Raw genomic sequence first — 22,436 nt, forward strand, 5'->3', positions numbered from 1 at the left:
GAAAACCTTCTGTTTTTAACTGGGCTCTTCTATGCTTTTTATAGCAAGTAACCATGAGCAAAATGGCCTTGGGCACTGCAACATTAGCCAATATCATTTTATCATCTCAGTGTGTAATTATTTAGTCAGTTTTACCCTGAGGACCCAACTCTCCTATATTTTTTTTCAACAGCCTTAGAGGGAAGGGGAAAAAAAAGTGGCAGTAATGGAAAGATTTCTACTTGTTTGCACAGAACTAAGAACACAATTTGGGATCAGCCTTTCAAGACAAGCGCCAAATACTCCTAGTACCTTTGACTTTAACATACACTTTAACATGGTAGCCCTGTAAATTAGCTTCACTCTTGTTCTGAATAAGACCAAACAAAGCAGAACATGCCAAGACTCTGATTTATGTTATTACTGCATTTAAGCATCATTATGCTTAGAGTACACTGTGATCCCACAAATGAGGGGAAAAAAAAATCATGTGTTTCACTTTCATGCCTGAAAAACTTGTTTAATTAAGCACGTTCCTGCTTTTGCCCTCTTGACAGCTCTTTAAAAATACAGAAGTAAATGAAAATACAACTTCCAGTAAAATGGCAATGGCAGGAAAAGCTATTGGATGAACACCTGCAAGTTTCCCCTTACGGAGAAATCCCCTCCGGGGTGTTGTGCAGCTCCCGAGCAGCATGGGGACAGGAGCCTTCGTGTGCCACATTCTGTTCCGGTACAGGAACAGCAGATGGTCATATTCATTTCGGCAAAACAATAAAAAAGGTGAGCAAGAAATTCCCCCGAGTCCTGATCTCAATCTAGAAGAGGATATGACCACTTGAGTGTGACAATTATTTAAGTTACCTTTTCTAATGCCCCACACACGCTTCCACATGCATCTGTATCCTTGACTAGACATAAAAGGTGATACAAGGGGGTGCGGGGGGAATCACCTAAGGCATAGAAATCCCAAAATAATACAAAAAAGTGACAGAAGTGAGCAACATTCCAAGCCAGGGAAATGCAGGTGACAAAGCGCACGCTGCACACGCTTTCTATAGTCTCTCTCTCAGGCTAGCCCTGGATCTGCATGCGAGCTAGACACACCGTAGGTCACTGGAACCTGGCACTCTCCACCTCCAGACTGCAAACCCTGTCTGCCTCCTTCTCAGAGCTTTTCTGAGGTTACACAAATGAAGCTGACCAAGCACAAAGGTTGGTATATCAATATTTGTGGTTTTCAGCTCGCAGTTTTCATTCATGTTCTTAAAACAGCTATTCTGTATGCTGTTGATCTATCACCTCCAGAGGAACTTCAAGGCAAGGCAAGACCTCTTAAAGGGGAGACAGGGAAGATCCATTTAAATGTCTAAGCAATTAAACGGGCATTTCTCCATGATTTCTTTGCCAGAGACACTCAGAATAAGGGGAGGTAGAATGCCAACATCCCCGCTCCCCCTCCCCCCCAAAAAGGAAAAATAAAATCATCCTGGACTGTACCACATTGAAAGGACCTTTACAGGAACACTGTAAAAAATCAGCCTAAATAAAACTTCCAGCTTCTTACAAGAAGCAGAAGCACTAAGTGCTGCTACATGCTAATGTAAAAGCTGTGCACACATGCACAGAAAAAAAAAGGGGGGGAGGAAAAAATGAGACATTATCACCTGGAGACAGCAATGGCAGGCTGAATACACCTCCCTTCATACCACGGCTAGAAATCACACTGCAGAAAACCAGCACAGCTTTCAGCACAAAGCAGCCCACATGTCCGGGTCCGAAGGCTCAGCAGTTTCAGTTGGACAGCTCCTTGAATTAAGTGCATCACTACACACAGCACTCACAGGAGACCAACTGAGGCATCAGTCAACAAAAGAAAAAATAATTTTTGTCGTACTGTCACAGTTAAGAAACAGAGAGAACTCCTGCATAAGCCGATTACACCACCTTCCCATTCATTCCTCTTACCATTTTGAAGGTCTGAGTAGCTTTTGTTTCCACGGTTCGCAACACTTCTCGTAGACTCCTCATTCCTTTCACAATATTTCTAAAGGTGAAGGTACAAAAAATAAAAATAAAAAAATCAGAACAAAAACACAGAACATGTTTGACATGAAATATTCTTACGACGAGCCAAAGCTGGGCAACAAGCTTGACACTGAGGCCAACAAACCAAGGAAACCCCGATCACTCCGGCAGGCAGGGTGCACGGCAGCGACACGAGTCGCTCGGAGGCACCGCTAGGACAACGGCAGCGAGCAAGGCAGCGACTGGAGCTGCCTGCTCCAGATGGCTTCCTGGGAGAAGATCACATTCACATTTGAGGAACAGAGGGGACATTTGGAAGCCTTTCGTAGCTCATGTTTATAAAGCAGATGCTTCTTCTTAAAAGCATCCACATTCCTCGTCATACATACAGACTGCACTTGTTTGAATTATACTGAGCTTATGTGATGCTTTCAAATGATGATTCCTTTTAGGTGGTGCTTAAATGCCTTGTGCCTGATGGTCCAGGCACATGATGAAATTACAGGAGTTTAAGCAGCTTATTATCAGCCAGCTGAGTTGTAGTAACTGTCTGCAAGCAGAGCTTAACCTGCAATGAAAGAGGGTTAAGCTAAAAATCACATTACTTTGCGTAGACCATGAGCAGTTCAAGCAGCCTTGTTGTCAAGTGGTATCTTAATTGTACTGTGAGCGCTGAAAGAGGAGGCAACAGGAAAAATTTAACACTGAGCAGATTGGGCAACACACTTGCAGCCTGGAAGCTCTTCCAGTATAAAGCCCAGGGGAGCTAAAAGAGATACAGGACAGCTACTCATTTTCATGGAATGAGTACAGGTAGAAGCTGCCCAGAGAAATACAAATCACTAGAAAAGTCCTGATTTTTCTGATACGACAACCAGACAAGATGAAAAAAAAAAAAAAAAAGATGGGAAAAAAAATCACTGGAGATTTGTCTCTATGGAGATAATCCCTTCTCTTTTTTTTCTTCTACTAGACCTGAAGTAATGACCTTGATGTTTATCAAAGACAAAAAACCTCAAGTTGTTTTTTTTGTCGTTGTTGTTTTTTGTTTGTTTTTAAGTTGCTTGGACTTCAGTGTTTCAGCACTCTCCAATTAGAGGCAAAGACCTCAAGTAGATTTTTTGGGCAGGGGGGAAGACAATATTTACACACAGATGCAATTGTGGACATTAACGAAGCACTTAAGCCAACTGAAGCCAACAGAACTGTTCGTACACTGAGAATAAATCAGTTCTGCAATTATTGTTACCTTCCGAGTAATCTCAGATTTGCACTATCTGATAATTAAAACAAGAAATTCCCCCAAATATATAAAAAGGAGCTCCCCAATTACTCCCCTCAGTTAGTTAAAAACATTGTCATTTCCTGTACCTCTTAGGGCTGCATATGGGGCTGGAAAGAGCAGTTATGCTGCAATATTGTCCCACAACACTTTAAAAACACGGAGCTTTAGGCTTCTTGTTGCGATGGTATTTGTTTGCATAAGGTTTTGATGAATGCCATTAACTAGTGTCAGAGAGAAGATTAGTGACCATTTGCAAAGCCCATGAATGCCATTTTTGAGACAGTACATGGAGACAAAAAACCTAAAGAAAAAGTCACAAGAAAAAAAGAAAAAGTTCCCCGAGTAGCTTGCTTTGTGGGTAGAGGAAATAAGACAAACTGAACTGAATGGAAAAAATAAATGATAAATTGCTGTCATTTCACAACTAGCCAGGGTTGAAATACGTTCAAAGGAAGGGAGCAAGGCAAAAACTGGCAAGCCAGGAGAAGCTGTCACCACCGCACACTTCCTAGGCAGAAGCTCTCAGTGCTCCTGGCTCTGAGCAGTTGGGCAGCCTGCAAAACGCACAGTGTTTGATTCCAACACATTGCTACAGGAGCAAGGATGCTGTCTGGCAGCTTTTTGTTTTGAACTTCACTGCACACCAGCGAGTCACGACAGGTGACAGGGCACCCTGCCAGCAGCTTGCACACAAATCTTGCTGCACTCCAGCACTTGGAGCCGTGAGACCATCTGGGCACACATCTCCTGTTCAACACCTGAGCTGCTCTGCTCACAGCAACAGGGACTATTCCTATGTTAAAGATGCACTTAAAGAGACTGTTGAAAGTGGGACCTAAAGAAGTCAGTAGAATAGATTCAACAGAATTAAGCAGATGCAGATGAGCATATATAACCTTTGGCAACTTGTGCTGAATCCACTTGACCTTGTCTTGATCTGAAACTAAGCAATCCTGAGCCTCCTCAGGACTCGGAGAGAGGCTCCATGGATATTCCAGGTAGCGCACGTGCAAAGCAGGGCAGCAGAAGCAAACTCTTGGCCACAGAAATTTAAAGAGCTGAAAGCCTCCATATGGCCCTACTGCACTGCTAAGATGAATGAAAAAGGAAGGAGGAAAAGTATGTGGTCATTAAATAAACTGCTTTGGCTTTAGCCACAAGAGTGGCAAAAGAGCATTTGAAAAACCACGATGAAATATGGTTTTGGATTCAATTACAGCCTATTTAATAAAGAAGGGCAAGGAAATCTGTAGGTATAAGCTGTGACAGCAGAGAGCACCTTAGCATGGAACCTGCTTTGGTTTTAAAAATACCCTATTAATACAGAGTAATTAATTAGCAGTTCATGAATCAAAACACTCATATAATTTAAGTCATATCATTTGATTAATACCACATTTCTGTTTTTAAAATCCATGAAGATAAACACTTTTTTTTGTACAAATGAATACACAAATATTGGTGATGAACTGAAGCGGACCTTGGGAACATGGCTCTGCAGAGACTGTTCCCCAACAACAGCATTAGGAGATCACGCTCTTAGTCCCTGTTCAGCAGCCATGAAGACAGGTCGCCTCAGAGATGATGGGGATCATCCCGAGATGCCTGTCTGTCCGCCCAACAGCTTGCAGCTCCATCTCTCCAGAGGAAAGCTGTACCCAGCCCACTCGGCCAGCAGCAGCACTTACACAGCTGCCTTTGAACCTTAGCATCTCTTTGGCAGGTTTCTAAAAATTCGTACTCTCTCTTTGAACAGCTGTTCACGCATAGGCACAAAACACAACTAAAAGAGACCTCATGTTGCTATGGAGACCCCAGACAAGCCAGGTCACCAAGCCAAGGCACACTAGAGTTCCCTGAGAGCAGCCTAGCAGAAGCGAGGCTCTCAACAAGACAGAGCTTAGCACTTACCTAGACCCACCCAACCAGCAGCAAGACTTACTCCCAGACTTCCAGCTCCTATCCCAGACAAGAAGACCAAAGAAGGGATAAACGACACAGGAAGTCTGTCAAGAAAGGCCATGCAGGTTGCTCAGGAGAGGAGAGCAGTCTGGTGGGACCGCCCTGCCTGCCCTCGTTCATTAGATTCTGCTGTAAAGCAACTCGGAAATGGAGCTGCTCTTTGAAAGGGTCCCTGCAGCAGAAGCCTATAAGATCTCAAACACAAAGGGAGGCTGCTTGCCAACCAACAGGAAGAGGGAGGAAAGAGGAAGCAACAGTGCAAAAGTGTTCCTCAGTAGGCATTTTCATCAGGGGTTTTCAAAGTAATTCAGGTCCTTAACTGAGAGGCCATAAAGAAATATGATACTTTATAAGTGTTTAACACTTGTTTTTCAGAAAGCCAGTTTCTTCAGAAGCAGCCCATGCAGGGCTTCTTAAATTGACTACTTCCCCTGGAAAACTCTGGCTTTTTCCTTATCCATGTGAAACTCCATACATCCTTCAAATGCTGCTAAACAAAAACACCACAGGCGAATTCCATTTACCCCAAGAGACTACTAGGATTAGCCCAATAGAGCCAGAGTCCAAAGGCTCCCTAACAGTATAAAGTAATAATACTTGTAGCATGAAATAAAAGGACACCTCATCTCCACGTTAGTAGAGAGAAAAAAAAAAGTGAAAAAAAATCCCAAATCCAGCATAGCAGGCTGCTTCCTGCAGTAAAGACATCTGCCTGCAGACACAGTCTGCATCCACATCAGCAATGCTATTCCCTGAAATAATAAAATAAAGCCTTTTTTCAGACAGTGTGGCAGGGAAAAAAATTGCAGATTTGCCTGCAGCAACACAGTACTAAATGTGTATGCAGAGTGTTTGGGATTTCCACAGCTGTAAGACTTGCTATTCCTTACAAGCGAGGAGAAGGAGGGACCTTGGCTCTGTGTGGATGCATAGGAAGAAGGTGCACCAGTGCCTGCTTTTCACTGCAAATTTTAAAGAAAAATGCATCCCTGACTCACTCTGAAAGGCTGCCAGCAGGAGCAAGTGCAAAAGCAGAGCACCACAGATATCCCTCAGTTCATCTGCCTGACATGGGCTCTCCTGAAAAGGATAAGTCACTGCCGATTTCTCTGTAAACATGTAGCAGTGGGAAGGAACATCCCAGCCTTCAAGAACTCCCCCTGTCAGCGTGGGCATTCAGGGCCTATTTTCTACCTGAAAGCCACAAGGAGAACAAAAGTGTTTCTTGGAGCTGCTTAGTGTCAGGCAGAGGAATCGTCATACCCATGAAAGCTCTCCTTCCCTTCCCCCATTTCCCTTCTCCTCCCCAAGCACATCGCAATGGTGCCTGTGCCCTCTCGCGGCAGAAGCACTCACCGAGACACGCCACCGCACGCAGGGACAAGCTGCACACTCTCAAGTCCATGCATCTCCCTCCCACCGGCCCTCTAGGCTTATTGGCCCAGATTCCCAATTTGTGCTGGAAGCAGAGGAAGGGGAATGATGTTTTGTTGTATCCACGTAGCTCCACAGCAATTAACATGACAGTTCTTTCATCTGGAGATGGGCTCAGGGAACATTTTGCTGCTGTTGCAGCAATGCAGCTTATAGCAAAGGCAATGCTTAATTCACACAGGTATTTTGATTCCAAATTACAATCCTGTGGAGGGTTTTTTTTATCCCTCTTAAGGCCATCATTAAAATAACATGGGCAGGGAGCAAGTAGTGCCCAGAGTGGCAGCTAAAAAGTCCACTGGATATACTGAACTCAGAGGTTGAATGTAAAATGTTGCCAAATGAAATGAAAAGGAGCAAGTTTGTTATTCAAAACGTGCTTCAATGCCATACGTTTTAAAGGAGATTTTATTTTATTACCTAGCTAAGGAGTTTACTGGCAAGAGCTGAGACTTATTTGCCATGCAGACAGCCATAGGCAACATAGCCTGGTCAGGCCCCATCCATGGGGTTTTACTCCACGGTAAAACCACAAAATCTGTTCCCTGTTACTCAGATGATACTGAGTCTATGCCTCATACTTACAACTCTGCACTGTCTTGGTATAGGGAGGCATTTGACTGAAATGGTTCATTTGATTGAAAGAGTCATTTAATATGCTTACAAGTGCACTTCACTGGACATACTGACTCTTAACCCTGGCTTAATTTGAAAGAATAGGCCCTACTATTCGTTATTACACGTAAATTCATTCTTGGGGAAAAAACACAACAAAACAAAATCACGATAAGGGCAAACTTCTTACTAAATGATTCAAAAATGGTATCCATTTTCGAAAAATAATTTAAATCATGATTTTTGCTCTGTTTCCACTTTTCTTTCATTTTCCACCTTTCTCTCATTTTCTCCTATTTCCCTGTGCTTCTGTATTTTATTCAGCAAAAAACATGAATACGTAACCAAAATTAAGTATTTTCAGAGATGACTAGCTAATAATTAAAAAAAAGGAGAGGCTGTAAATTGTTGGTCAGCGATAGCACACACAGAAAAATGGAAAAAATCAACATGCGCTTCTGAAAACAAGTGGGATACCATGCTATCCACACAAGACTAAGGAAGGACAGATTCTTATAAGTATTATTTACATATGTAATATCTTATATTTGCATGTAAGATATTTACATATCCTTTTAATCATATTTACATATAGTAAAAAGGACATTCTCTTCTCACACCAATTCCTTCATCAGCTACCAAATTGTTACGTTCTGAAGTTGCATTTGGTTTTCAGGGCAGGAGACCTGAAGAGGCTGCATACTAATTCTTTTTTTATTGTTCTTGAAAACATTTCCCACAGCTCAAGCTCACTGTAAGCTTGCAGATACCAACTCTCCTCTTGACAGTATGAGGTTCACCGAGACCTGTATTTCAGGAGAACCGTGCTTCCTGGATGCATTCCCTCTAGTAAAAAACACAGATTTTCAGGTTTGACCAAAACTTGAGAGGGGAAAAAAACACCACAAAATAGTAACAAAAAAGCCATTAAGAACTTAAAGCTCTAAACCAAGCCATGTAGCTTGGTTTAGCACTCAGCTTCTAAAAGCACTCATCAGTTCCACCCTCTAACTCTGCGGTCAAACTCTCATCTCCACAGGGATCAGAGCAGTGCCAAAATAACAAAACTATTCAACTCCACCCTACTTAAGGGTGGAGAGAGATGGGGAAATAGGATGGAAGAAAGGACGCTGAGGAAACTTGAAGTGAATCAGCAACAACAACAGACAAAAAAACAGCGCAATACAGATACAAAGGAACAAGCTTTGCCCTAAGACAAAACATTCAACGTTATCTCTTATTATCTACTTTTATTAAACACGTGCATTCACCTACCCCTTCTTTAAACGGGCTACATAGGCACTCTGGAGAGCTGCTTCCAGGAAGTAGGACAGTTCAAACTCCGAGTAAGTCTCGTTGCTGCCCTTTAAATTCCTTGAATGCGTGTTGTTTAAGGTCTGCAAGGGGAAGAGAGATCAAGCAATGGAATTACAGAATAACTGCTTGAATAGCCATTTCTTAGTAGCCAAAGAGGTAACTCAAACAACAAAACGTTAGCTTCCATCACCAGATTCTTCTTTAGACTGCCTGACAACTTATCTTCATTAGCTACTCAAAATCCTCTCAAGGCAGTTGGGAAAGAAACTATACAATGACTTCCATGACAAGAAGGTATGCAAGGTGAGTTTTGAAATGTTATTTGCAACTTTAAAGTAAGTAGGAAGTTGAGCACTAACAGCGAGTGTCTCAAGTGCTACTCCAACTACATTAACCCAACACCTTGCACACAAAGCATTAATGTCACTTTTAAGAGTGTTTAGCTAACGCAACACAGCTAATCCTCTCCTACAAATCTTTAAAAGAAGCCTTGATGGAAGAATCTTAGCCCTTTCCTGCTTCTCCCATCAACCCCTTCTCAGTTTTGGCTTTCTTAGAAACTGTGCCTTACAATGTTAGCAAAAAAAGAGCTTTTGTTCCTGGGAGTCTTCCTCTATAGAGTCTTCAGGGCAGAGTTTTTCACCCACAACTGGAGACCTATGGACTTTCAGTACATCAGTCAGGAAGCCTGCATCCTTGTCTCTCCAGGCCCAAAAAATGAATGAATTGCAATTCCAACTCTTTTTGTATTTGGCAGACAAGCTATCAGTAAAAACAGTTAAAGTACCTGCTATTTCCAGGAGGTTGTCCTTCTGAAAGTGAAGGACAGCACTTAATTATTCTGAATTTCAAAAATCATTTAGCCTTTTCTTAAAAAGGAACAGACTAAAAACTTGTCAGGTGGCTTTCTTAATGCATTTTTATATACATATTTAGCAGTTTTCTTAGTTTTAATGCAGTTAAAACCCGGAATTGTTGCTGATGACAGCAAAAAATAACTGGTCAGAAGAGGTAACAGTTAACAGACTGAACAGTAGGTGACACGTTACGTGTCAAGCACAAAAAGTATGGTGCAAGAAAGGGCACTTATGGTGCGTGCCCATTAAATGCAGCAAGGCAAAGCTGCAGAGAGCCTCATGCACAGAGACTCTAACTGAGCTATGGCATGGGGCTCACAGCACCCATCTTGGCGTCCTCGCCAACTGCTGAGTGCCAGCTCCTTGCTAGGGAGCTAGATCCTTCCAGTGTCACCTGAAAAAGCCAAATCTTCGGCAGCTAAACTGCCACAGTCAACCAAAAGTGGTACTTCCAGCTTGTTAGGGATCTCAGTGCCCCCTGTTGTGGGTACTTACACAGCAGATGTGTACAAGGTCTTGGATTTCTTCATGGTGACATTTGCCAGGTAAATGTTAGTGACCTCTCCTTAGTAAGAGTTCAACTTGAGCTAAGACCTGAGTATATCTGAAGCATTCAGTGCTTTACTGCAGACAGAACAGGTTTCCATACTTTATTTTCAGAGCAAATTGTCAGAGACCAGGTAAACAGCTATTTTGCAATTGGTTACACAGAAAAGCTGTGCCATCCCATTAAAATACTGAGACCAACTCTTGCAGAAATGGCTTTTACTCCTTATTGTCTATGAGTACATGGCATCGCACCACAATCCTGCTGTCAAAATTCCTGGAAGTTCCACCTAGGTCACCAAGAAACACTTCAAGCTCATTTCTTACCTTTTCAAGCTCCTGCAAGTACACTTGAGCAATGACACATGCTGTCTCAAAACAGGCCATGACTTCCTCCTCCCTTTCACACAGACGAGCACGTGAAGCAACAGAGTTGGTTGAGCGCTCCAGCGACAGACCTGCAAAACAGCAGCATCTTTGCATGCCAAAGCCCACACAAAGCAACATCGTTGTTTTCTCCTTTCATTTATTAGGAAAGCTTTTCCTTATGTGAAAAATTCAGGGATTTTCCCCTTGTTCCAGAGGTTTCTGACTTTCACGAACATCAGAAACATAAAATTCTTAGGCACACAAGGAAATTTGAGGTCTAATGGTGACCCTGCACACTTCTATAGCATCTTTCAAAGGCTTATAAAGAAAGGACATACAATCCTTCTGGTAGCAATAAGTAAGCAGAGAAATTAAGGGCTTAATTTCCAAGACAGCTATAGGTTTTGGGTGCTGCAACAAAAGTGCCATTCCTGAAACACCTTGGAACTGGAACCTGGTTTGATATTTTCTAGGCATCCACTATTCCACATGAAGCTTAACAGTTTAAGAGAAAACTTAGAAGATATCAAAGTAAAAAATCTGAAGCCTCTCTTGGAAAATGTGAACACAAGTGAATTGCAAGTGGACATGGAGTAAACTCTTGGCAGGCCACAAGAAATTCTTTAATCACAATTTGATCTCTTTACCTAGAAGAAATTTTTTTTTGTACTACTCAAACTTTCTTCTACCTCTTACAAACATAGAATAAGTTAATTGAAGACCCACAGCTATTGTCCAGACATGAAAATCTTTTATTACCAGACCCCTGGCTGGTGTGTCTGTGTATCTGGCAACCTGCTACCACATCCTTTACATCTCCAAATCTCTTTGGGGATGCTACATTTCCACTCACTGATTTTATGCACTGATCTGCACAGGTCTTAGGCTACACTGGATGCGCATGATACTACTGCTCGGAAAGTCAGGCCTTTTAAACCAAAGGGAACTACACGTATGTCTAGCAGCCCACAGGAGCTGTAAACAGTTTAATACATGTTTCCTAATAGATTCTCTCCCTAAAAATGGATAAAAAATGCAAGGTGTAGAACAAAATCCTATTATTCCTGATATAGGTCTACAAATGTGGCAAGAAAAGAAGCTATATTTTAGCAGTCTAGACGGGCTCCCCAAAATAAGTCATTTAGATTGCTGCAGTGTAAGCCCAGGGTTTCTGCCCATCATGAGGAGCTTTCTCACGCACCAGGAGTTGTCCTTGCCTAGGCCAGCATAATCCCAGGCGCCTGAGCACAGTGCTCCTGCGGCCTCATCCCAAGCTCCAGGGAGCTGCAAAGGCTGCCAGATCTCCCTCCCACGAAGGATGCGGTCAGAGCATTCTCACTGCAGGAGTCTGAGGTTCCCCATCAGTCCTACATTTGTTTACTTTTCAAGCTTTATCCCCTTGGTAACCATGCTTGGGGGTTCCCTACTTGCTGTTTTGCATGCAAGTCAGACACAAGCAGCTTACTCAGGGCACTAAGAAGGTCAGATGCCCCAGAAGTGCAAAGCACAGACCCCAAGGACCTATCTAGCAGGATAAACCCTATCAGAAATGCTGGCCTGGCTGGAGCAGAGGGAATGGATTTACTTCAAAATGAAAAGGGGGAGGGAGGGTATGATGATATATTAACAACACCCCATTCCATGTTCTCACCCTTCTACCGATATCTATCTTGCATTAGAGGACCTTGTTTTCCAACCTGTCTGCAAAGTCTTGAACTCTCGATTATGTTTCTCTCTATTATTTCAAAGCTTCTATTTCCTCACCCTGTTGCTATGTCATGAGGGGGAGAGGAGGATATCCACTCCCTACACAGAAAAAGATAAGGAGCTACAAAGTGCTGAAGCTATGATGAGTAACTTACAAATATTCTTCTCTGATCTGCCCCAATTTTAATTTAGTCCTGAATTTCTGATCAACCCCCACAACTGAACATAAATTCAAAAACATGTCTATGTCAGAGTCATCACCCCTTTCCATGCAAAGTGGGGCAAGGACCCCAGAAGAAGCCCACTACAACCCCCCAACATCCACACACAAGCAGCACCTCATCAGGCTGCAAGAGCCATCGTGGCACAGCCTGTGCGGGGGCGGTTATTGTGGGAGATGTCAGAGAACAGTCTGATAAACAGTCGTTTACATCTGTGCTGCAACCCACTGCAGGGAGCTACTATCTCTAAGCTCAGATACAGGAGAAAGAGTAAACAGTCCTCACTCAGACTCCCAAATACTGACAGCAAACATGTCCATCCATACAGGGCACAGGATAGAGCTGGAGCTGATCAGAGATGGCAAAGTAAATAGCCCCAGAAAAGTAAGAAAGGCCACTGCTGGCACCCTCCCATCTTTTCCTGCCACTAAGAGCCATGCCTCTGTAAATGTCAAGCAGTACATGATGCATTAACACACAGATACACCAGGCTACACCACACACAACTGTCAACTTGTAAACGGAAAAAAGGAAAATGACCCTCATGATGCAACATGAGTCACACTTTTTTCCACTAATACCACATGTGCTGAACTGATGCAGTCAGGGTATAAAATCCTCCACAGACCCCAACAGGGCCATTTTCCCCACCAAAAAATGCGGTAAGAAGGGCAGTTAGAGCAAGCAGAATGCAAAGTCAGTAGATAAAGTAGAAAACAACAGCAAAAGGGTTCCCCATCTTGCTGTGCCCCATCCCAGGGCGGAGTCCTTAACCACTCTGTGACAACAGTGCAAATTAGGCTGCCCAGCCCTGCTAGCAAGAACCTCGCTAGCTCTTCCCTGCCTCTTCCATTTTGAATTTAGCACAGCCCCCTCAGAAGTCTCAGACACCTGCAAAATACACGATACTGCATAGTGCATTTAGCAAGAAAGCATGACCTCCCGGAAAAGCACAAATTTATTCACTCTTAAAACCGCTTGGGTTAGGTATTTACCCAAGCCGTTAGTGGGTATCACAGTCAACCATGTTAAGATAATACTAGTTTATATCTACTTTAAAATAGTTTTATTGAATCTGATGTCCATTTTTTTTTTATATATCGAACACCATAAAAATATATAGTGAAAATAGAGCTTTCTAATGGAGTTTGGTCTAAGTTTAAGAATTAATGAAAGACTTATTTCATGGTTATTTTAAGAGAATAAACCATTTACTTTCCACCCACTTCAGAGGCAGCAGCCTACTATGCCCAGAAATAATAGTTCTCTTTCCTCAACAAAGATAAGGCTTCCATTCACTTTCTCTAGTTCTGCCATAGCTTCATCTCTTTCCTTGATCTCTCTATAATCTTTCTCCCTTCTTCTCTCTTTTTAAAGCTAATCTGCATTTATGCCAAAAATAAAACCAAAAAAGGTTTACAAGAAGTATAACTGACTGAAAATCCTTCCTGCAAATGAAACACACTGCTAGCATCTAGCATTCACGGAAACCTAAAAGGGGGCATTTTATGAAAGCTTATTTCCCAACCTTTTATCCAGTCCTTCCCAAGAGAAGAGAGTATATCATCAGGCTCTAATACTTGCAGGTAAAGTTATTAGCAGAGCTGGAGCACACACTTGCAAATGGACACTGCACAACAGAAAAATTCAGGATGGAGGGGAATCTCAGAAGGTGTGTAGATCAGTCTCCTGCTCAAAGCAAAGGCAGCTATGAGGTCAGATGAGGCTGGTCAGGACTTTACCTGGTCTGGTCTTGAAAACCTCTGAGCGTGGATGGAGACAGCATTACTACTGAGGAGAACAGCAAGCTAAGGTGACTTGCTTCTTTTTCCCTGCCAATTCATTCACTAGTTCATCAAATAGCAGCATTGCTGCTCCTGAGCAGGAGGGAGAAGCTAATCCACCCACAGGTTCTTTTCATTTTCCTGTCAATACTTGCTCATAGCTTCACGTTCACAGCTGCATTAACATAACTGCTGGAAAACAGCGCATGCACAGGCACTAGTCATCAGAAGCAGCAGTAGCAGGACACTATTTTAAACCCTTCGCATGCACAGGTCTAGCCAGTAGCTGCTACATGTCCACAGTCCAGAGGCAGAGGTAGATGGCAATTTAAGGCAGAAACCAAAGGCAGGCCACAGCACCCAGGGGAGGACTCCGTGCTGGGTCCCGGTGTCCGCCAGCATCAAACACAGCCAAGGGAACTCTAAGTGAAAGATAGCTTAGGGTAGAAGCTCCCGTCCTGCCAACAGCCTCAGCCCCAGGCTGCAGAGCAAGGTGACAGCGCCCATGCTCACAAGCAGCACAGACAGGTAATTCTGGCCGGAAGCCAGAGCATGATGCTGCGCTCACAGCATGTGACAGCTTTTCTCAGGTCACGGGAACATAAATCATTTACCTTGAGGTAAACGGTGGCATGAATATATTGTACGGCAACCACTGCCCGGAGACTGGCTGTGATCACGTTGCCCCGCGGGGACGGCAGGTCACTCGAGGCGGCCATCCCCAGGGGAAGGGCTTACATACCCAGCCACAGCCTGTGTTGGAAGGGTGGCTCTAGGAAACCAGTCAGCACTGAAACAAGACTATTTTAAGACAAGCTCTTCAAAAGAATACATATATATAATTTATACTTAATGACTTAAAGCTCAGCAAAATACCAAACACTTAACCTTTTGAAAGACCACAAAACTGAAAGGCACAACCAAACCATCTCTATTTTAAAAGCAGCAGTAAATTTTCTTAGACACTCTTGGGGGGTCTTCATAGGCTGTTTGAGGGCTGTGCTCTTACACTATGGAGTCTTGGAAAATAAAAATTTGCTTTGGCTTGTTGCAATTCAACAGTCTGAATTAGTTCAATATAGGCAAGATGCAGCACTGCATGTTATCCCTGACAAAATTCACAGCAGCTTAAATAATTCACATCACTCATCTTGATACTCCTTTCCCCAGCTATTGAATAAGAAGCTCCTAGCACCATTTACTTGCAATGCAAATAAAAAGAAAAAAAAAAAAAACACCCTAGAAGGTCTAGATGGTGAGGACATTTGTATTACACCTTTTGGAAAGGGGAAGAAAGGAGAAAGAAGAGTTTTGTTTTGCAGGAGAGCAGCATGGGGAAGATCTTTCATCATTGCCTCTGTAGCAACAGTCCTTTACAATCACAATAGCAACCACAGCAATCCATGATAACCTCACAGTCACTTTCATCTAAAAGGCTCAAAGGGGGAAAAGCAGAAAACCCCAGGAACCCAGACTAACGTTTTGCTGACGACCTTCTCCCCAGCCCTTTTAAGGGTCAAACACAGCCTGAAAATTTAAATAACTTGCTCATGGCTGCCTAGTTAAAGTAAAACTTAGGAGACTTGTTCCTGTGTAGGAAAATTGGCTCATCTTAATCAAAAAGCTCTTTCACAAGCCTTTATCATCAAAATGCTTATTTACACTACCATATCAAAACCTCTCACCTATCAGCTGGTTGCCCTTAAGCCTCCTGGACGATCTTTGCACCTTGGCTTTAACAAATGACATATTAAAGTGGACTGGTATAAGTGGACTCCTCCATTGCCAGGTTATACCTTACAGCAGCTAAAGAGATGCCCCAGCTGATTGACGGGATCTGCATTCCCTTAGGGCCCTGCATGGAGAGAACAACTTAGCACCATCTATGTCCATACACTTGCCTGGCATGCTGCAAGAATGACATTTTTTCCCCTTGTGTAAATTCAGTGGACAGAAGCTGAGAACAAAAATAGGATGGATGTGGTGCAAGGGACAGAGAGATGGAGGAGATGACTAGTTTATTCAGTTTGAATTCCTCTGCATCATGGCCAGGCATCATCATTTGTGAGAAAATTCTAGTACAGCTGCAGGCACAACCACTGCGACTGTGTTTCTTCTCTGGGAGCAGGAGGCGGTAAAGAGGCTAATTCCTATTAAACTGCACTGATTCACATCAAGCTCTCAAGCTAGTTCTACCTTAAATTATTAGATGACAACTAGCAAGCTTGTTCACCTGTCCAGAACTTACTCCAGGGTAAACCACACATCGAAATGCATCCTCATGGAGCAGAAGAATGCAAAAAGCTGGAAGCAAGTTCACGACCCCAGGAGAAGAGCTCACCAGTGAGCACACTCTATGGCAGTGTATGAAGGCACAGCCTCAGCGACCCCGGCTGCTGCTCACTTGTTCCCAAAGCCAGTGCCAGTACTGGCAGCCAGCCAGTGCCCGGCATCTGACACACCACTGTCACCCTCACAGCACAGCTCCAGCCCAGGGACAGCATCAGAGCCATCTAAAGGCTCCCTCTAGCTTAGGCTAAGTGAACAGATTTGTAATTTTAGTGAAAATACCACTATAACATTTTTTCTCATGTTACTACACTTAAAAATTGTGCATTCCTTACTCATACTCCTCAGGAAAGCAGGTTGAGACTGTTCTTGTACCTCCTAATGCATCTGGCACCAGAATACAGGAAAGGAGGAAGGTTTTATGCCCGTGCAAGTTCAGCACATGAATGTATACATGCAGACAGAACTAGAGGTAATGGCCACAAACTGAAACACCCAAAGTTCCACAGGAACTTAAGGAAAAATTTCTTAACAGTGAGGGTGACAGAGCACTGGAACAGGCTGCCCAGAGAGGTTGCGGAGTCTCCTTCTCTGGAGATCTTCAAAACCCGCTTGGACGCAGTCCTGTGTCACATGCTCTAGGTGACCCTGCGTGTGCAGGGGGGTTGGACTAGATGATCTCTAGAGGTCCCTTCCAACCTTAAGCATTCTATGATTCTATGATACTGTGTGTAGAAGGGTATGAGAGGGGAACAGGGCACAAGATCTTACCACCACAGAAACCAGGCCACACTAATTAAGGAAGAACATACTATTTTCTTTTTCCAGTAAAATTCAGTTATTTGCACTTTGATGCCATCAGGCAGCCTTTGTTCACAAGCCTAAAAATCACACCCCATGTTGCATTTATGCACCCAATGCATAACACTGATGGCCCAAACTGCTTACAAAATGCAAATAGGGGAAAAGAACAGAACTCACCTATACTACAGCAAGACAAATTCAAGGATCGTAGCCGTAAGCTCTAACCTCACTGACTGCCTCAGGCAGTTTAAGTATCAAGAACACCAGGGCTGAGCTGCGCAACTCCGGTCCTTCACACCTGAGCTGGAAAGCTGGGGCACTCAACTCACCGGCTGCAACGGCTTCGAAGCCAGCACTTCAACAGTGTAAGAGAACTCTAGCATCACTAGGATTTCAAGACAATTCTGAAATGAGAAACCAGCTAGACTTGTACAAGTCCCTTTTATCAAGAAATCAGCATCTACAAACTGGGGCTTTTGCCTATCAGACAGCTACTCCGATGCCAACATAAATAAGCAGCATGTTTCCTGTATAGTTGCTGTAATTACCAACAGCAGCACTTTGAAGTATACATTAGACATGGAACAGTCTCGCTCAAATGTGGATCAACATTTTAAAAAAGCAGGTTTTGTCAAGCAAAAATGAAAACAAGTTCTGCCAACAAAATGCCTTATTGGTGGTTACTCAGTTTTCAGTATCGTATTGCATCATAAATCCTCCTGGCTGGGAGTCAATTTGCCTGTCAGGCAAGACAAGAAAACTAGTTTTATTACCCAGGCTCTGTTCAGAGGAACGTTCCCCCTTAATGCTCAGGGATGAGTCCCTTCCATTTTTACTGACCTCAGAAAAAGACAAATTTCTAGTGACAGAATTCTAACAAAAATGAATTTGTTTGTCAGAGCAGGGAATCTTTCCTTGTTTTATTAAGAACAAGAAACCAAACAACAGATTTTTCTCTGTTGTTCTATCAGTTCTATTTAGTCACAGGAGCAGCAGAAAATCCTGATCAAGTTAACCTCAGTGAGCAGCTACCAAGAGACAGAAAGAGTAGTTAAGGATACGGAGGACAACACTACATGTCAGTGTACCATCTTAAACAAAACCTAGGTTAACATGGCTGTATACAGCCAAGCATCAGCCTTCCTCAAAAAGAGTATTACCATCCAAACTAACTGGAAATCCTATTTCTAGTAGAATTCTATTTAAAAGTGAGACTGCTTCAGTGAATAACACAGAATAGACCCTAGCAAACCCGATTGATAGCAATCGGTAAAAATTAAACTACCGAAGTCACCGGTCAAGAATATGAAATCAGTTTAACAAAGTGCTGAAATCAGTCGTTAAAATAACCAGATCCTTCCTCCAGGAGGAAAGGAAGAAATGTTTTATTTTCAGTTCACTCCACTAATTTAGTCCAATGATTAGCCTTTCAAAGATGATGAACCAACAAAGTTTTGGTTGCATAAATTCATCCAAGCAAGCTGGTCTTCCTCTTCTAATCCATATGCTAAAAAAACAACAAAAACTGGTATGACTGGAAGGTTACCAGTTCTGAAATGTTGGAGAGAGTGATTATAAGTTCAAGCTACCTGCAGCAAGTGACATTCATTTAACTGAAAAGATTTACTTACTTTAATCAAAACCTTGAACAGTAGAGAGAAAGAGGTACATTTCTCAGAATTCAGCTTTATGACAAAAACATCTTTGAACATTGTACCTCTTACTCTAATTTGTACAAATACAGTCTGAAAGAAATCATATGCAGGAAAATTAGTCATCCTGCAGACAAACATATTAGAAAATAATGAATGGCACAAACAATAAAATTTAAGACACTAATCAAGAGTGTGAACAAATGAGGAAATATCTGCCGATTAACTAAAAAGCACAATTTTAATGCCATGATTATGTTTAGTGACTGCAAACCCTCACGTTTTTAATTGTTCTGAAAACCAACAAAAATATCCTCTGTAAGAAGCAAACTAATAAACACAACACAAAGTAAGTTCAAAAATAATTCATAATTAAGGTTTTTGTTGGCCATTTAAAATTCCGATTAAAACCAAGTGGGCAGTTTTCAGATAGGCTGAGCAAAAGATCAGTTATTCTGTTCATTGTTTCTACTTGATGCCACCATTTTCCATTCAGGACACTAACATAACCTCCAACACCACCACTTCCAGTATGACAAACCCAAGACAAAGACTTCACGTGGGGAGAAAGAAGAAGTAGCAATATCCTTCTAAGCAATAAGGACCTCATTAACACAGTATCTTAAAATGAAACAGAGAAATGGGAAAAAACATAGGATCAGCAGTTTGTGCTTTAGGAAAGGAAGGAGGAAAAAAAAAAAAAAAACACACCAGACTGAGCTCCAGATTGTTCAGCACCATCACATGCAGGAATAACCCTCATGTGCTGATTTCAGAGCTTGGCTTTCACCAACCCACAGCTACCAGGAGCACTCATGCTGTCCCTTAAAGCTCACGCGCTACTCCCAGCCAGTGCAGTTAGCGTCATGGGCTTATAGTTTTGTCCTGAAAACACCAAGTTACAGATTTTAAAGATCTTCAAACAACTTGACTAGGTTAAACAACAACATAAACAGTGCCCCATGACGCTAATACAACAAAGCCCCTTTCCTCATCCACGCAGCTGGACTTGTGGCTAACAACATGCAGTCTCTGATGAGAGTTTCCCAGAGTCACAGTATGATATAACATTCACCTGCATGGGGATTTTTCTGGCATCTAACACAGGCTGAGCTGACAGTGCGGCCTTTTGATTCCTTAGAACAAAGTTCTCTACTGTGCTTTGCCACCTGTTCTCAAGAATGTTTTAAAACAAATTTACAAGGGTTATATCACACCCAACTTTAGACACCCACAAACAATACTATTTAGCCTCCTTTCCCAGGTGCTGAAGAGGGGGCAGCACTGCCCAACACCAAGCACCTCATATCACGCACCACTGGGGACACAATGAATCACCCCAGAACCGAAACCCATTCTGTACCTTTGAAATTCCTACTTCTCTAGTGTACTGAGCTGGAATTAGTCAATGACAGTAAAATTATTGGACAATAGACAGGGAGGAAAAGCAGAGAGAGGCAGTGGGACAGTTTCCCTAGAAAATCAGCCCAAAGCTTTGCAATCCTGTAGCGTGCACTCACAGCTCGAGCTGGTTGCCAGTGTCCAGGCACACCCATGCACACGGGTGAAGTTCAGGCAGCAGGGCCGGACACGCAGGGCGTTGCTCTGCGCAGCGCTGCCTCATCTCGCCTGCACGCGCAGCAGTCAGCTGGAGGCCCGTGGACGCCGTGGGGAAGCACCCACAAGCCACGTCAGCCCTGCCCTGCTGGCGACAGGCGCCTTCTGCTACAGCTCAGCTTATGGAGATATATTTGGTCCTAAACACTATATTGCTATGAAAGTTACGTACATACACAGCCATACTACAAACCTGGAACCTAGGCATGCTCAAGTCCTGGCCGGAAATGTACTTTGTCTTGTAAAGGATTAGGCATTGACCTATCCTACTTCCAAGAAGCCTTTTCCACCAGAGCCAACAGGGATCCCTGCAGAGTGTCTGCAGCAAGCACAGCCAGAGGCAAAACAGTGGACCCTGACAGTTTTTCTGATGTTGTTTTTTTCTCATTGTTCTGAGCGTACACCACCAGATAACAAAGCCACACATCCCAAGTTCAGCAGAAGCAAAACACAAACAAGTGTGCTTACTCAATTCTGTTTTATGCAACAGGCAGAACTGCTCGCACGAGACACTACGCAATGCAGTAAACTGAGCAGAGGTTTTAAGAATAATTAACCTCATGGCAGGTGGAGGGAGAGAGACAGACGTATACAGACCAACCACACCACAACTAGTTATGAAGTTACAATTAGAGGTTACAAGTAGTCACTGCTAAAAAATTAAAAGAAAAAAAGGGCTTTTTTAAAAAATTGTCAGGGCTCCACTCACAGCATCCACAGAAGGATGCCAAGTTTCTCTTCCCTCAGCTTAGAGGCCTAGAAACAGGCCAGGCAGAAGATGCCAGCCAGACAGAAAATATCTCTTCCACTGAGATATTGGAAGGGTTCTGTACTGTCTCTTCTTTCTCCTGCAACTTGTCAGCTGGTCTCCGCATTTATAAATAACTTCAGTGTTTACTGCTTGATATTTGGGTGGAAGCCTGAGTGAGGCCAGAAAGAAAAAAGTAATGTACAAGAAAAGGGGTTTTATTACAATAACAAAACTTCTAATACGGACTGCTTGTCACCATAACACAAACCTACTGCATTCTAGAAATCTTCAGAGCAGTCCATAGAGATTTAGCTCCATGTGTGACCTTCAATGTCATTACACATGAATGGTGCTATATGAAAGCAAACTTTTTTTTTTTTTTTTAAACCCTAGGAGGAACTAGGGTATCTGTCTCCTTCAGGTTATATATTGGTTTGCCTTTGCTTTTCCTTTCTTCCATTTCCCTTGCTGGAGAGCTGATACTGCCATTCATCATACAGGTACAACTCTGCAATAGTAACACACTGGCTAAACAAAGTCAAGGTGGTTTCAGGATCACACTCAAGTTTTATGAAGTTGTAAAGTAACTAATGCTGGATAAACAAGATTATTATATAAAAATAGACTTCCTTCTCCCAATATTGCCAAAACTGAAAAAGGAATCAAGCGGAGAACCTAAGTTCTGCTTTGAAAGCAGGTAAATCTTTGGGATTGTTTCCTGTATGATCCTTGCACAAAATTTACCACTAGTGATGTTCAAGAATTTTTTGAAGCTGGTTTCAGCTTGTCTAAGTTGAGTAGTTCAACCAAAGGCGATAAGGTAGCATGGATAAACAGAATTTCTTCATAGATAACTAATGAAAGGAGAATATGAAAATCTATATACTATTATAGAAATAAATAGGTAGTAAATAAGTTTAAAGTAGTTCAAATTGATCATCTGACACTTGTCCTCCAGAGCTAGTCTGGGTGGACATATTTTGAACTGAAAATTTAAATCTACACTATCACCATAGTTTTCAGTGAAAACTCATAGCATTTGAGGCTCGCTTCCATCAAGACCAGGAGCTCCAGCACATGGAATAAGGTTACAGTGATCCCAACAATCTGTTCCCTCTCCAAACTCAGCTGGACAAGCTCCACTCAGATAGACTTCCTTATTTGTCAGAGACTCTGGTGCTATGCCGTGTGACTTATCATGCCCTTGGTAGCTTTGGTG

At 42.7% G+C, this 22,436-nt stretch overlaps 1 protein-coding gene across 2 annotated transcripts in view; it reads right to left on the reverse strand.

Moving 5' to 3' along the window:
• Positions 1-22,436, reverse strand: part of TTC7A (tetratricopeptide repeat domain 7A) — a 159,381-nt gene that overhangs the window by 130,945 nt on the left and 6,000 nt on the right. For both annotated transcript variants that reach the window (XM_088524277.1, XM_088524276.1), the window contains 3 exons: positions 10,351-10,481; positions 8,579-8,700; positions 1,948-2,026 (listed from right to left, as the gene is read on the reverse strand). In XM_088524277.1, coding sequence (XP_088380403.1) covers positions 1,948-2,026; positions 8,579-8,700; positions 10,351-10,481 — 332 coding nt within the window. The remainder of the gene's footprint in view (positions 1-1,947; positions 2,027-8,578; positions 8,701-10,350; positions 10,482-22,436) is intronic.

Source organism: Tinamus guttatus, unplaced genomic scaffold, assembly GCF_059628265.1.
Source record: "Tinamus guttatus ecotype Peru unplaced genomic scaffold, ASM5962826v1 Tinamus_guttatus_pri_ptg000208l, whole genome shotgun sequence".
Classification (NCBI taxonomy): domain Eukaryota; kingdom Metazoa; phylum Chordata; class Aves; order Tinamiformes; family Tinamidae; genus Tinamus; species Tinamus guttatus.